Below are 14,384 nucleotides of genomic sequence, written 5' to 3'. Positions count from 1 at the left end.
GATAAACTCAAAATGGATACAGGACTTAAACATCAGACGGGAAACCATAAAAATACTAGAAGCATCCACAGGCAGCAAAATCTCAGACGTATGCCAAAATAACTTCTTCACTGATACTGCCCCTAGGGCAATGGAAGCTAAAGAGAAAATAAACAAATGGGACTACTTCAAAATAAAAAGTTTTTTTACAGCAAAAGAAACCATCAATAAAACAACAAGAAAGCCCACGGTGTGGGAGATCATATTTGCAAATATTACCACTGATAAATGTTTAATCTCCAACATTTACAGACAGCTTATACAACTAAATAAAAGGAAGATGAATGATCCAATTAAAAAATGGGCAATGGACCTAAACAGAATATTTTCAAAAGAAGACAGAAGGAAGGCCAAAAGGCACATGAAAACATGCTCAAAGTCACTAATTGTCCGAGAGGTGCAAATCAAAACAACAATGCGGTACCATCTCACACCTGTCAGAATGGCCAACATCAACAAATCAACAAACGACAAGTGTTGGCGAGGTTGCGGAGAAAAAGGAACCCTCGTGCACTGCTGGTGGGAATGCAGACTGGTACAACCACTGTGGAGAACCGTGTGGAGTTTCCTCAAAAAACTGAAAATGGAACTCCCATTTGACCCAGTAATCCCACTTCTAGGAATATATCCCAAGAAACTAGAAACACCAATCAGAAAGGATATTTGCACCCCTATGTTCATAGCAGCACAATCTATAATAGCCAGAATTTGGAAACAGCCTAGGTGCCCGTCAGCAGATGATTGGATCCAAAAACTATGGTACATCTACACAATGGAATACTATGCTGCCATAAAGAAGAAGGAATTCTCATCATTTGCAGCAACCTGGATGGAATTGGAGAGCATCATGCTGAGTGAAATAAGCCAATCAATGAAAGAGAAATACCACATGACCTCACACATCGGTGGATGATAAAGATCATTATAAACTGATGAACCAAGAGACAGATATAGAGAAAGTAAAGCAACAGGCAGACTGTCAAATTACAGTGGGGAGGGTAGGGATATCAGGGGGAGATAATAGATCAACCGAAGGACTTGTATAAATGCATATAAGTACAACCAATGGACATAAAACTATGGGGAGGGAGGGGATGTGTGGGAGGGAGGGAGGGAGGCAATAAAAAAAAAATCAATAAAATATGTAAAAAATCAATAAATAAATAATTAAAAAAAACAAAAACAAAAACAAAACAAAACACTTACACACACACTACCACGCTGCTTCTGGGCTGTTGGCTTGACTGACGTTCTACGTTTCTAAACCAATTATTCAGGCTATAGCCCCCCAGGGTTGGACTTTCTATTTTGGTGAAAAAAGTAAACCAAAAAAACAGACCTTTTTAAAGATAGCAAAGGGTGTAAAATTAGGATATATTTGAATTTAAACTTGAGTCATTATTATTTGTATTAGAAGCAGAAATATCTAGAATGCTTTTATTATCCTCATTATAAATAAATTTTATTAATTGAAAAAAAAAAAAAAGAAATAAAGACAGTTTTCATGAAAACACAGGAATTTTTACGTTCTATAGTGTCTACAGGTAAACAAGAAATTGTTAAATTCTGGCCTATTTCTTTCTAAAAACCAAAATATTTTATAGGCCTGCTAGAAGAAATGACCAAATAAAAAGTTTGGAAACTATCTGGAAAATATTATATAATTACCCAGATCCCCCCTCTGGGCTTATTATTTCATTATCTTCAAAGGCAACTACTGCTTTGATATAAAGGTTTTATGAGCCAAAACTTACTTGTTAAAAATATTTCTTGGAGGAAGCAGCAGAGGAATAACAGTGTTACTCAAGCACTCACAAAGGGGACAAAGGAATTCTCCATTTTCTACATCATAGCTTGTATGTAAGCGTAATCTCTGTTGCCTTCGCTGTTCTTTAGCTTGAACGGAATCAAAATACCTTTACAATTAGAAAACATGAGGGATCAAAAACAACGGTATTTTTTTCAGTAAGTACCATAAGCCTCAACATTTTAAGTAATTTGTTTTCACACATAATGCAAAAATAAAAATCTTAACATGAACTGAATTATTTTTAATACTGGTACTTTAATTTCTGAGTTGCTTTAATCATCAGAATGGGTTCTAGGAGTTCTAAAACAGGAAAATTTGCAGTTATCCCCAACTTAGCTCAGGGAGCAATGACAATTTCAGGAAGTAACAAGTACAATGTAAAAATATTTTCTTCATTCAGTTTGTTAGTGCACATAGATCCCCACATTAAAAAATATAGCTGATATACTTTGAAATTTGTCATTCCTTTATAGTATGTATAACAAAGCAACTCAATTTTGATTGTTATTTATTAGGCAGTGATGTGGAGTTTTTCTTTAATATTTGTAATTCTTTTTCTCCTTTTCTAGAATGGACTTTCCTTTATATAAAAATTCAATTTTGAGCCTTTGAATAAGCTTTTCTTGACCAATATTAAGAATATATTACCTTTGCCAACAATGGGCATGCATAACGTGTCCACAGCTACCAGTGTGTGTTCCACATGACAGATCAGGGTGCATGAATAATGGATCGTATTTTTCTGCATTACAAACAAACAAAACCAAGCATTAATTTTCCCATAACAAACGTAAAACTTTACTCTGTGAAATCCTTGATAAAGGCTTGTAAACTTGAAATGAAATGCTAGTTTATTACTTTCCTTTGAGATACCAATGATTTATGCAAGACCCTGGATTACTTAGAACGCAGGATCCTTTAACATTCACCACCCTAAGCAAATAAAACATCCCTGAATTGTTAAAGAAAACTGGAATTCTGTATTTAAGCACATCTAATCTTTTGAACATTCATATTCTCAGGCATTGAGACTCCCATTCCTTCCAAAAGTCCCGAGCTCAGTAAAAGGGATATTCTGCATGCGCTGCATTGAATGCCTTCAGGACAGCTGGTCACAGTGATCTCTAGCAAAGCAGATGCTTTGGCAGTAATGGGGCACTCCCTTGAGAAGATTCTGCCTAACGACAACCCATCAGAGAAAAACCACAATCACTGGACCAGGGTCCAAGTAGCAGCAAAATATCCAGGACAGCAACCCAGACCAGAGGTGAGGAAAAGGAAAAATCAGTTATTGCTCTGGTGCTAATTTTTAATATTCAAAGGAGATGAAAAATAAAGACAACCATAATATGGATACTTGGTTTCTTTTGGAATATTTCGAGTTCTCTGTGTAAATTAGTATTATCCTAGAAATTTTATAACATTACAGAAAGAATTACTCAAGTTTCAATTTGATTGATAGAACAGAGAAAATATCATAGCATAAAGAAAATCTGCTTATAGTCAGCGAGTTTTTTTCTTCATGAAATAACAAAACAAATAAACTTGGCGATTTTATCTTTAATCTGGAATGAAATTATAAATCACCTAGTTCAAATGAGCATTTCAAAAGATGAAAACAGACCAATCTTTCCTAACTGGGTGCTTGACAGTCAAGCTGTGCAAACTTTCCTTATAGAGAAAAGGCAATCTTACCAGTGAGTTTTCAAACTTTTCAATCCTACAGTGTGAAAGGCACTTGCTTCCTAAGTGCATTGGAAAGCCCAAAGACAGCTCCTACTCTCAAAGAAATTTACTGGTATTGCTGAACAACTCTAAGAGGAGAGTCAAAAGTGTCTGTGGTGTCACAGTACCGCGCAGCCTGGATCCTCTGCAGGAATGACGACTTCCTCCTCAGCAGCTGGAAGACACTCACTGCCATTCCCTTTAAGGGGTGACTACTCTGCTCAGGGTCACACCTCTTTCCAGAGGACCCCAAAGCAGTCACTGATCAGTCTCCAGGCACAAAGACCCAGCCCCATGACCCACTCAGCAGGCCTCTGAAGGGCCACCAGCTGCAGAGCTCCCATGGGCTGTGTGAGGACTTTTGTGACAGCTTAAGTCCTCCCTTGCCCAAACTTGGTTCCTTCTCCCCGTCTCACACGTTGATGCCAAGGCTCTCCCTAATAAATGTCCCACATGGCAAGCTCTATCTCAAGAATCTTTCTGGGGAGAAGAAGAAAAGAAGAATCTTTCTGGAGAACCTATCTGAGATGTGATCATTACTATAAGCCAGGATCTGGCTCACTGATTGCTTCTCACATAGGTACCTCACACAACTGTCCTCAAGACAGTACACTTTGGGTCTATCCATGAGACAAATACATTGTTATTTCTGTGTGTCAACTAATATGCAAGTGTGTTGAGAATGGGAATGACTGTTAAGTAGCAAAGCATGTTAATGTTCTATCACAAAGAAAAACTTTCATTTGAATCCCTGCTATTTATGAGCTGTGTAATTCAGAAACAATATTTAGCCTTCTGTAATGTTTCCTTATCTGTCAAATGAGGAATTTCTGCCTAAGTTCCCTGAGATACCACCAAGCCTATGGAGTTATAGTTAGTTTAATAAAACTTCTGTATATCACCACACGCACTGGGTGGCAGTCATTATTTTTAAAAAATATATATCTTTATTGATTTCAGAGGGGAAGAGAGCTGGAGAGAAACATCACCAATTAGAGAGAATCGTTGATTGGCTGCCTCCTGCATACCCCCAACTGGAAATGGAACCCACAACCCAGGTATCGAACCTGGGACCCTTCAGTCCACAGGCCGATGCTCTATCCATTGAGCCAAACCAACGAGGGCAGCAGTCATAATTAAGAGGAGGAGAGGATGAAGCTATGACTTACCTGGATCCTGAATGACTTTATTTCTGTTTTTTGATAATACAGTTGATCTTTGAACAAATGCTGCTAGGACCATTGCCTTGCTTTCCACTTTCACCTCTTGCTCCTCTTGACACAATATACAGGTAACAAATTGTCTTTGTTTAGGGACCTGAGTTTGTGCTGGGCCCAATGCTGTAAGTGTTGTATCTGACACCATAGGGCTATAATGAAAGGTCATGAATATAATTAATAAGCCTATGAAGTTTCTATATAATCACAAAGCAGTACATGCCAGGTTTGCACATATACGATTTTGATGACTTAAAATGCCAGAATCTTTTATATTTATCAAATCAATTCCTTAATTCTTAGAGCTTTCAATATGTAACACAGAAGCCATACACTCAGTTAACTGAGCCTAGAGTACTCATTCTCTGTTGTTTTGTTTTTGTTATTTTTTACACTGATCTTTAGAGAGAGTGAAAGGAAAGGAGGGAGAGAAACACTGATGTGAAAGAGACACATCAATTGGCTGCCTCCTACACATGCTCTGGACAGGGGCTGGGGGATCAAATCTGCATCCCAGGTTATGTGCCCTTGACTGGGAATTGAACCCACAACCCTTTGGTGTGTGGCTGATGCTCTAATCACTGAGCAACACCTGCCAGGGCACTGTGCACTTATTCTTTTATGAATGGCAAGGGTCTTTTGTATAACATTTTAAGCATACACATTAATTTTCTTATCTACTAGAGCAGCGTTTTTCAACCACTGTTCCGCGGCACACTAGTGTGCCGCGAGATGTTGCCTGGTGTGCCGTAGGTGCAGACAAGACAAGAATTTTATAATTTTTCACTATTTTGTTTACTTAATATTTCATAATAAAGTAATTATAAAATACTTTCTTTGTGTTTATTTGATTCCTATTCAAGAGAATTACTTTATATATAGTCAATATAGGCACAGAGTTAAATTTTTTAACATTTTCTAATGGTGGTGTGCCTCGTGATTTTTTTCATGAAACAAGTGTGCCTTTGCCCAAAAAAGGTTGAAAAACACTGTACTAGAGGCCCGTTGCACCAAGAGATTTGTGCAATAGGTCTTCCTTTCCTTGGCTTCCAGCACAGACTTTCCTATGGCAACAAGGACCCAGGCCTTCGCTCTGGCCAGAGTCTGCCCTCTTCGTCTTTGCTGCAGACTCAGGCTGGAGTCTGCCATCTTTGTCTTCACTGAAGACTCTGAAGTCTGCAGTCTTGTCTTCCTTGCAGCACTCCGCTCCTGTAGATCCCTTCACGTGTCTCCCCCTCTCTTCAAGTCCTCCCTCTCATAGCAGGTGTTCTGCCCCACCTGGCCACTCAGCCATGGAGCAGCAGGGCAGCAGCCATCTTTGGCCTTCTAATTTGCATACTCACTCTGATCGGCTGTGGGTGTAGTGGAGGTATGGTCAATTTATATATTTGTCTATTATTAGGTAAGATAATTAGAGATCTACTCATAAACATATACTAAAAAACTCAGATTTATAAGATTAATTCCTTTAACTAGAGGACACAAAATTTACCTATCAATCTTCTAAATTACTTTAGGACTAAAAATGCACTTATAAGGAAAAAAAAAACTTTCACAGTTGAGACTCAATGGTTAAGAGATTAAAAATTTTTGATTTTGAAAATTCTTACCTATTATCAAGAATAGCAGAGTTAGAGGCTTCCTCCGCTACTGTCTGCTGGAAGAGGTCTTTGTTCTCATCAATAAAGTTCCGCTGCATCTCCGACATCTGGGCCATGACCTTTTCCCGGCGCAGCCTGGCAATCTCAGCTTTTCTCTTTCTCTCAGCCTTGTCTTTGTCTCTTGAACTCTGAAATTATGCTTCATTTAATTAGACCACTAAATGCTAAAGAAAATCCCACCTCCCCAAAGCCCCCAGAAATATCTTTATTGGTAACAGTAATTAAAAACTATTCTACAATCTCACTTTCTAAACGAAAAACTTCTTCATTAACCTAACATGTTAAAAAAAAAAAAAATCAGACTATAACTATTAAAGATAAACAAGTAGGGGCACATTTCTTGGAATTTATATTTTTGTGACTAATATCAACTATCAACTTATTGCAGATAAATTTAAATAGTGAACTTGCTACAATTTTTGGTGTTACCACACTCTACTTCTTATACCTCTTCCGTTATGGTTCCTTCTGTCTCTGCCACAGAACTGGTGGATGAACTTTCCCTCATTTTCTTAATAGCATTAAAAGTCTACAAACAAACAAAAAGCATTAGTTATTCTGAAGCTATAAAATATTATCAAAATATAAATTAAACATTTAATGTTTCTCTCAAAAAACAAGAGTAATGCAGAAAATTTACCTTTAATATCCACCTAATCATGTCTTTGTGGACTTCCAGATAGGGAGCATTCTGCAGTGTTTCCAGCATTGCTAATATGCTGGGGGAGTTGTTTGGTGCTTCACCAGGTTCTAGGGCAGAAAAAATGAAAGGTGCAATAACAACAGCTAACACTTCATAGCGCTTATTGCTATGCACAAGATAAGTCAAGTTGCTTATAACGTCATGAGCCTACAGTTGATTTCAGCTCTACCTATCAGAGATTTTCAGTACTTCTTCAGAATGTGACATATTTGTACTTCACAAACAACTTAACAACAGAAAGCTTTAATCTTTCAAAACTGACGTCTTATACCAAAATGATTTTTAAATTAATTAAGTCCAGCTAAAAAGTCTTCCTAAGATTCTATAAGTTTAAGAAAATAAATTAGAACTACAGGGGTGCATTTGTGTTTAAATATATGAATTTGCTGTGACCTTTTCTTTAATAAAACCTAAATTAAAAAAAATTCTTCCTTTATGAATTATGTCTTTATTTGAGGAAGAAACCTAAAAGTCAAGTCCACAATTAAAAAAAAAGTTTTTATTGGTTTTAGGGATCTGGTCTTGAACCTGCAACTCAGGTACATACCCCTGGTGGGTAATCAAATCCATGACCCTTTGGTGGGCAGGCCAATGCTCTAATCACTGTACAACAACCACTAGGGCTCAAATCCATATTAATAAGAGTACATTTAATTCAATGTTAGCTAATTTAGTTTTACTATTAAGAAATGCCAAATTACTGAGTTTTCTTATACATGTACTTCTTTTTACTTTTAAAAATCTTTATTATTAATACATAATTCTCCCTTTCCCCCCCATTATAATTACTGATTTTCTTGATTTAAGTGTTATCATTCTAGCAAACGGTTCCTCTTTCCTAAAAGAAGAGATTGAACTACGTGATCTTTCATATTTTTCCAGGCCTAAAATTCTGTGGCTATGGATTAGGGATCTGGCTTTAAATAATGTGTTTTAATTATTTGAAATGTTTAAAGAGAAATATGAGGAATGTTCAGAGAAAATGATTGTTGAGAGGAAGAAAAGAGAGGAGGGCAGGGAGGGAGAACTTGAGATCGTCAAGTGATGAGTGAATAAAATTAGTTTTCTGTGTGGTTATTTTAAAGTAAAAGCACTGGTGATAAAGAAGGCAAAAGACAATGTTAGTACATAGAAATAAATCCCTGCAGAGAAGAGTAGGGAAAGGCTGGCACCTAAGACTGAAGTTTTCAGTGAGAAAGTTTTCTCCCACTTAACTGGATGAGGGCAAAGGGGGAAACAGATCTGTGGGCACACAGGAGTATTCCCGCCCACCTCCGAGTAGAACCTGGTATTCTCAGTCATTATCTTTTAGGAAGAAATGGCAAAGAACATGGCACTAAACAAAGTTATAAATATAAGCCCTTGCAATCAGGGAATTCATAAACTCCCATTTTACCACCTCAGCACTTAAACACTCAGCAGATGGTGGGTGGTGGTCTGGCGCAGAAAAAGTGCAAGATGAGCCGGGGCAGTCATCTTTTGTACCCAAAGCAACGCGACATTGCCGAGTTGGATTAAAATGACAAAGAAGCCAACTGAACAGACTCCCACTGACCAAAACTGGCACAGTTTGAGGATGAAAAGGAATACTGATTATAACTGATTATAAAACACTGAATAAAGAACAACCCACAGGAAAGATGAAAACAAAGACAACCCTAACCAAAAAGAGTCACAGTTGCCACCCCTGCAGATAATTAGCAGACCAACTGCTTATTCTAAAAATTATAAAGAAAAAGCTTTTCTTTAGAGGCAAAATGATATGTCTGAAATAAGTGGTTCAAAAAAGAGTGCAAATGTAAAAGCAAACATAGCAAATATACTGAATCTAGGTGGTAGGTATATGAATATTTACAACGCTTCCAACTTGACTATGTTTGATATTTTGAATAAAAAGCTAAAAAAAAAAACCAAAAACACCCTCAGCCTTTTAAAAAAGTCACATTACTTTCTAAAAAATAATCTCATCCTTTAAAACTAATTTTATCATTTTCAATACATTTTTATAAAATAACATACATCAACAATTTAGAGTGAAGTCCTGATAGCATAGTACTTTGAGTTTTAAAAAGTGTATCTTAGAGTTAAAATGTATGTGCTACACTCAATTAATATTTCTGTTTATGAATAAAATTCACATTTTTAAAAAATATATGTATTTTATTGATTTTTTACAGAGAGGAAGGGAGGGAGGAAGGAGATAGAGAGCTAGAAACATCGATTAGAGAGAAACATCGACCAGCTGCCTCTTGCACACCCCCTACCGGGAATGTGCCCACAACCAATGTACATGCCCCTGACAGGAATCAAACCTGGGACCTTTCAGTCCGCAGACTGATGCTCTACCACTGAGCCAAACCGGTTTCGGCAAAATTCACATTTTTAGTATATATAGGGCCTAAATATTTTTATAAAAAATATATCAGGATATGATTTAGTATCTTTACTACATAGATGAATATTTTATATAGCCTCAAATATGTATTCAAATTTGGGTTTCCTATAAGATCAAATAAAAGAGACTATCTTACATATTTAAAATCACTGCTATTTTGAGTTAGTTTAGTAAAAAGTGTATACATACTTGATATCTTCTGAGCAAAGGTAAATGTTACTACATGCTCCTCCATGACATTCTCCAAATGCTGTTTTTCTTCTTGTAGTGCCATTCCAATTAAATGTAGCACCTCAAATAAATAGGTTTTATAACTTTTAGTTAAAACAAAAGTACATATTTTTATCAGAAATAACAAAACATAATTCATTATTAAAAAAGAAAAACTATTAATGACTAAGTGCAACAAAAAACCAATTCAAAGTAGTAATTTTTATTAAATTCAAACTTTACAGTTCATTTTGTAATAAAGCAAGGAAATAATTTCTATTTCAGCTAAGAAGAAAATTCAATTGGAAGTTCTTAAGGTAAGTTAAAATTATTTCCAGATATGACCAGCAATTCAAATAATATTTGATATTAAGAAATGCCAAATTAGGGTTATTCTTTCCCTACAGTCTTAAAAATCTTCTAAGAATCAATGGCCAAATAATTAGAGCTGCAAACATCTACCATGTAATTATCTAGTCTGTAATACTACTTAGTTTAATTTCTGTATCTAAAAATCTTAATCATCTCAGAAAGAGACATACTTTTATCTCTAATATCACACAATTTATAAAGATATTCAGAGTTCTTCAGTATATCTCAAAAACTTCTTCACAAAAAAAAAAAAAAAAAAAAAAATTCCTTACCAGACTTCTAAGAAAACACTGACTTGCTCTGCATTTTTATGCTCTTACCGTGCTTTCCAATTTTGAGGCAGAGGTGTGCATGGTTTCCTCAGACATAGGGCTACTGTGGTTGCAACATGTGCTAAAACTAGGTTAGCCTGAATGACAGGCAGCGAATTTCGTATTAGGACTAGTCAATGAGAGGCAGATTGACCAACAGAACCAACGTAATCACAACCATGTGATCTAAAAAATCTGTCAAGCTTGTATTTTATTGGTAGATACAAAAACAGTAACAATATATTTTAAATTAAGGTAACTCACACTACATTTTTCCTAAATTTTCTATGTACAGATACCGACAAACGTATTTTGGTTTTTACTACAAAACATATAAATAATAAACGTCTTCAAACCTACCCTTTGCAACATGGCCTCAGACCAGGCATATCCATTATGTTCTACAGCCCAGTGCAGTATTGTTCTTATGATGTACAACATGACGTCTGACTGCAAAATGTTAACCAGGCTTGCAAACAGAGGGCAGAATGGAGGCAAAATTGGAGGTGGAAGTGCTGAAAATAAAGTTATTATTGGTCTTTTTTTGTAGAACATGCTTAAAAACTATCTCTTTATTAGATACTTTTAATAGTCTTCACTCAAAGAATTACTCATTAACATGCATCGTAAGCTATATTTTACTTTAAGGACAGTCAAATGCCTAGAAACAGCTTCATAAATAGCAGTACAAGGGAAAGACTTTCTTTTCCCTAGAAATTTCTTAAAACCTGAGATAAAACCATTAAGCAAGAGATGACTCAGTATAGACTATTTCTATATTAATATATTTATTAGTCTTATGAATCTTCACTAGGGAAGCTTATATTTAAATCTTCCACTTCACCAGGATAAACATCAGTGTCAACAGAAAACAATGTTTAATAAGTAAGAGACGGACATGAGATTTTTGGAAAAATTAAAAATACCTGTATCTTCCCTATTTTGTCTTTTTAATTTCCGTTGAGCTTCTTCAGCCTAATAAAAGAAAAGTAATTCGTACAGGGACTTAGTAATACAAAACAGCCTAATATCTGAAATTACTGGCATAATCTTTGTTGTTATCTTGACTTTAGAAGATTTTTATCTTTAGTTTTTCATACCCCCCCCCACATTGATATATCAAGGTTAATCCCCCCCCCCCCCCAACAATGGGTTGTTTTGCTTTTAAATGCAGGAGAAACATGTGCAACCAAAAACTATTTAGATTTGAATGCTATGACATCCATCAAAAAACAAACAAAAACTCCATGTTTAAGTTTTATTTAATGCCATTTACTGAAAAAGTATTTTCAGAGGAGACTGCTAAAAGACAAAACTTAACTAGCTAAGAATAATTAGGAAAATTCCTAACTCACTTTGGAAAGGTTCAATGCTAAGTTGTAGCAATTCTGAAATGAATATCAAAGAAGCTAACTGATTATAATACAAGTTGACAATTTGCCTTCAAAAGCCAATAAAATACAGTTATACCAGGTATGTGTGTGAGTATGTATATAATATAGACCTCATGTATCTATGCACAAAACACTGGGAGTGGGGAAACACAAAATGTTAGGTAGTGCTATAACCTGTATTATCTTGTTTGTATCTTTTTATATTTTCTAACTTCCCTACAATATAAGTGTATCCCCTTTTAATCTGTGAAAGCAGTAAATTTTGCTTAGACTGAAACAACAATAGGAAAACCCAACCCAACTCAACCCTTCCCCAGTACACTTTTAATTTTTCCAATTACCTTGGACTGCTCGGCCCTTGAAAAGTGATAGAAATATAAGTTGAACTCTTTGGCACATTCTGGTTTCAGTTCATACATGCCTCGTCCTGTTAATCCAGGTTTCCTAGGGGGGAGGAGGGGAAAAAAAGGTCCTTAAAAGGTCATGAAATAGTCTTAGATAATAGGATAAAAAAAAGAGAACTCTTCCCTGGCCAGTTTGGCTCAGTGGTTGAGTGTCGAACCAGGAGATCCCAGGTTCCATTCCAGTCAAGAGCACACGTCTGGTTGTGGGCTCAGTCCCCAGTAGGCAGCCAATCAATGATTCTCTTTCATCATTGATATTTCAATTTCTCTCTCCCTCTCCCTTCCTCTCTGAAATCAATAAAAATATATAAGAACAAAACAAAACACAACAACAGAAATCAGAACTATCATATACTGCTGGTGCATGTAAGCTGGTATTACTCTCTATGGGTGACACTGGCAGTCTACATCTCGAGCTTTACATGCATCCATTTTATCTAGCACACCCACGCCCTGTTTATCCTAATTGGACAAGTGAACCTGCTGGTGGTGCAGTGGCAACAATTCAAAGTCTAACAGGGAATAGGTTACACACATTATGACATCTCCAAACAATAGAACAACATTAAAAGTGATGTTAACTTCCATATCTTAACATGTAAAGATGTCTGTAATACCAAGTAGAAAAAAGTAGGTACAATTTTAGGATTTAAAGAATTACTTCCTATATATGTATTTTACATTTTTTTCTTCAAGTGTGTATTGTCTTCATAATTGACAAAAACAAAGACACTGCCATTGGGATGGGGAGCCAGGAAAAAGCAGGATTAAGACACTGCCTCAACAACCTTAAGGGGATAAACTAGTCTGCTGACTGGGTCACACACTGGACACAAGAGGCGGCAGCATTCAGAGGCCATTCCACAGCTTAGGTGGCACATTCAAATGGAACAATGAAAGCAATTTTAAGGAAGCTTAATGCATTTACTTAGATCACCTGCTCAGGTTAATTTTAATTATCTAACACTATGTGGCTATGAACACCTGTTCTGAATACAAGGAAAATCTTCATAATGCTAGTTTAAGTTGCTGAGCACAGGGCTAGATAATAAAAAGTCAGTGAGAAATATAGTTAAGAATTATGTATTTGGAAATGTTACTCTCTGAAGGCAACAATATCATTCTCAGTTCCATCAAATGAAACACTTTAAAAAAAATGAATGTATCAAAAAATTAAATGAAGAAAAAAAGTAAACTCACTTGAAATGGGCAACTGCTTCAATGACACTCTCCATGCCAGTCTCCTTGTTCTCCTAACGGTACAGGAAACAAATGAAAAAGAAGTCATTACCATAGGGAATCAAGGAGACAGCTTTAAAAAGGAATTAAATGAAAAGAAAGTAACACAATATTTAAATAAAATTTATGCACAATACTGTAATATTTTGTGAAGTAGTTATACTAATTTCTCATCTATGTTCAGTAGAACAACATTTCCTAAATCATATCCCATTCACGGTTAAGATGTTACTAAGAATACTATGAATAAACAATTTTCTGGTGAAAAATGTTTGATAAATATAGTTGAAAGGTATATTCACTTTTAAAATGCTGTTTTAAGTTTTATTACTCCTTATTCTAAAGTCCAAATGAAACTAATTACTTCTTCATCTAGTAACTCAGGATTCATTTCTTGCATTAAGAAGTACAACTAATTTTCTTTTTAAAATAAAAAACAATTTTTATTGATTTTTAGAGAGAAGAAGGGAAAGAGAAAAACATATCAATCGCTGCATGCCCCCTACCAGGGATCAAGCCAGCAACTCCAGGTATCTACGTGCCCTGACCAGGAATGGAATCGGCAACCTTTCAGTGCTTAAGCAATGATCAACCAACTGAGCATCACTGGCCAGGGCTAAAGAACAATAGCATTTTATCTTACCTCGCTATTTAGGGATATTAAAAAAATTATAATTGTTGTTTTCTTTTAGGTGTGTTAATGACATATAGACAGGTTTTCCTAAAAGCCCCTCCCTTTTAGGTCAGTTTCTCAACATTGGTACTCTGACCTTTGGACCAGCTAATTCTTTGTTATGGTGTGTGTTTGTGTGTGTGTGTGTTTGGAAATGTCACTAGGACGTGTAAATGTGTGTGAGCGCGCACATGTACGAGCGCGCATATCCTGTATATTGTACAATGTTAA

The 14,384-nt window shown here is 35.9% G+C and overlaps 1 protein-coding gene across 7 annotated transcripts in view; it reads right to left on the bottom strand.

The window, feature by feature from the left end:
• The window catches only part of UBR2 (ubiquitin protein ligase E3 component n-recognin 2), a 115,897-nt gene that overhangs the window by 30,778 nt on the left and 70,735 nt on the right, over positions 1–14,384 (bottom strand). For 6 of the 7 annotated variants that reach the window (XM_084890242.1, XM_084890243.1, XM_084890239.1 and 3 more), the window contains exons 22-32: positions 13,442–13,494; positions 12,179–12,281; positions 11,370–11,418; positions 10,804–10,958; positions 9,740–9,842; positions 7,093–7,202; positions 6,901–6,981; positions 6,402–6,580; positions 4,744–4,943; positions 2,498–2,591; positions 1,794–1,955 (exon numbers count right to left, since the gene is read on the bottom strand). In XM_084890242.1, the coding sequence (XP_084746368.1) occupies positions 1,794–1,955; positions 2,498–2,591; positions 4,744–4,943; positions 6,402–6,580; positions 6,901–6,981; positions 7,093–7,202; positions 9,740–9,842; positions 10,804–10,958; positions 11,370–11,418; positions 12,179–12,281; positions 13,442–13,494 (1,289 nt within the window). Of the gene's footprint in view, positions 1–1,793; positions 1,956–2,497; positions 2,592–4,743; positions 4,944–6,401; positions 6,581–6,900; positions 6,982–7,092; positions 7,203–9,739; positions 9,843–10,803; positions 10,959–11,369; positions 11,419–12,178; positions 12,282–13,441; positions 13,495–14,384 lie in introns of those variants that run through there. The other variant, XM_084890244.1, reaches the window with a different exon arrangement.

This window comes from Pipistrellus hanaki, assembly GCF_964339955.1.
Source record: "Pipistrellus hanaki genome assembly, chromosome: 7".
Classification (NCBI taxonomy): domain Eukaryota; kingdom Metazoa; phylum Chordata; class Mammalia; order Chiroptera; family Vespertilionidae; genus Pipistrellus; species Pipistrellus hanaki.
Note: the sequence above shows the minus strand (reverse complement) of the source record. Positions and strands in the feature narration are given on the sequence as shown.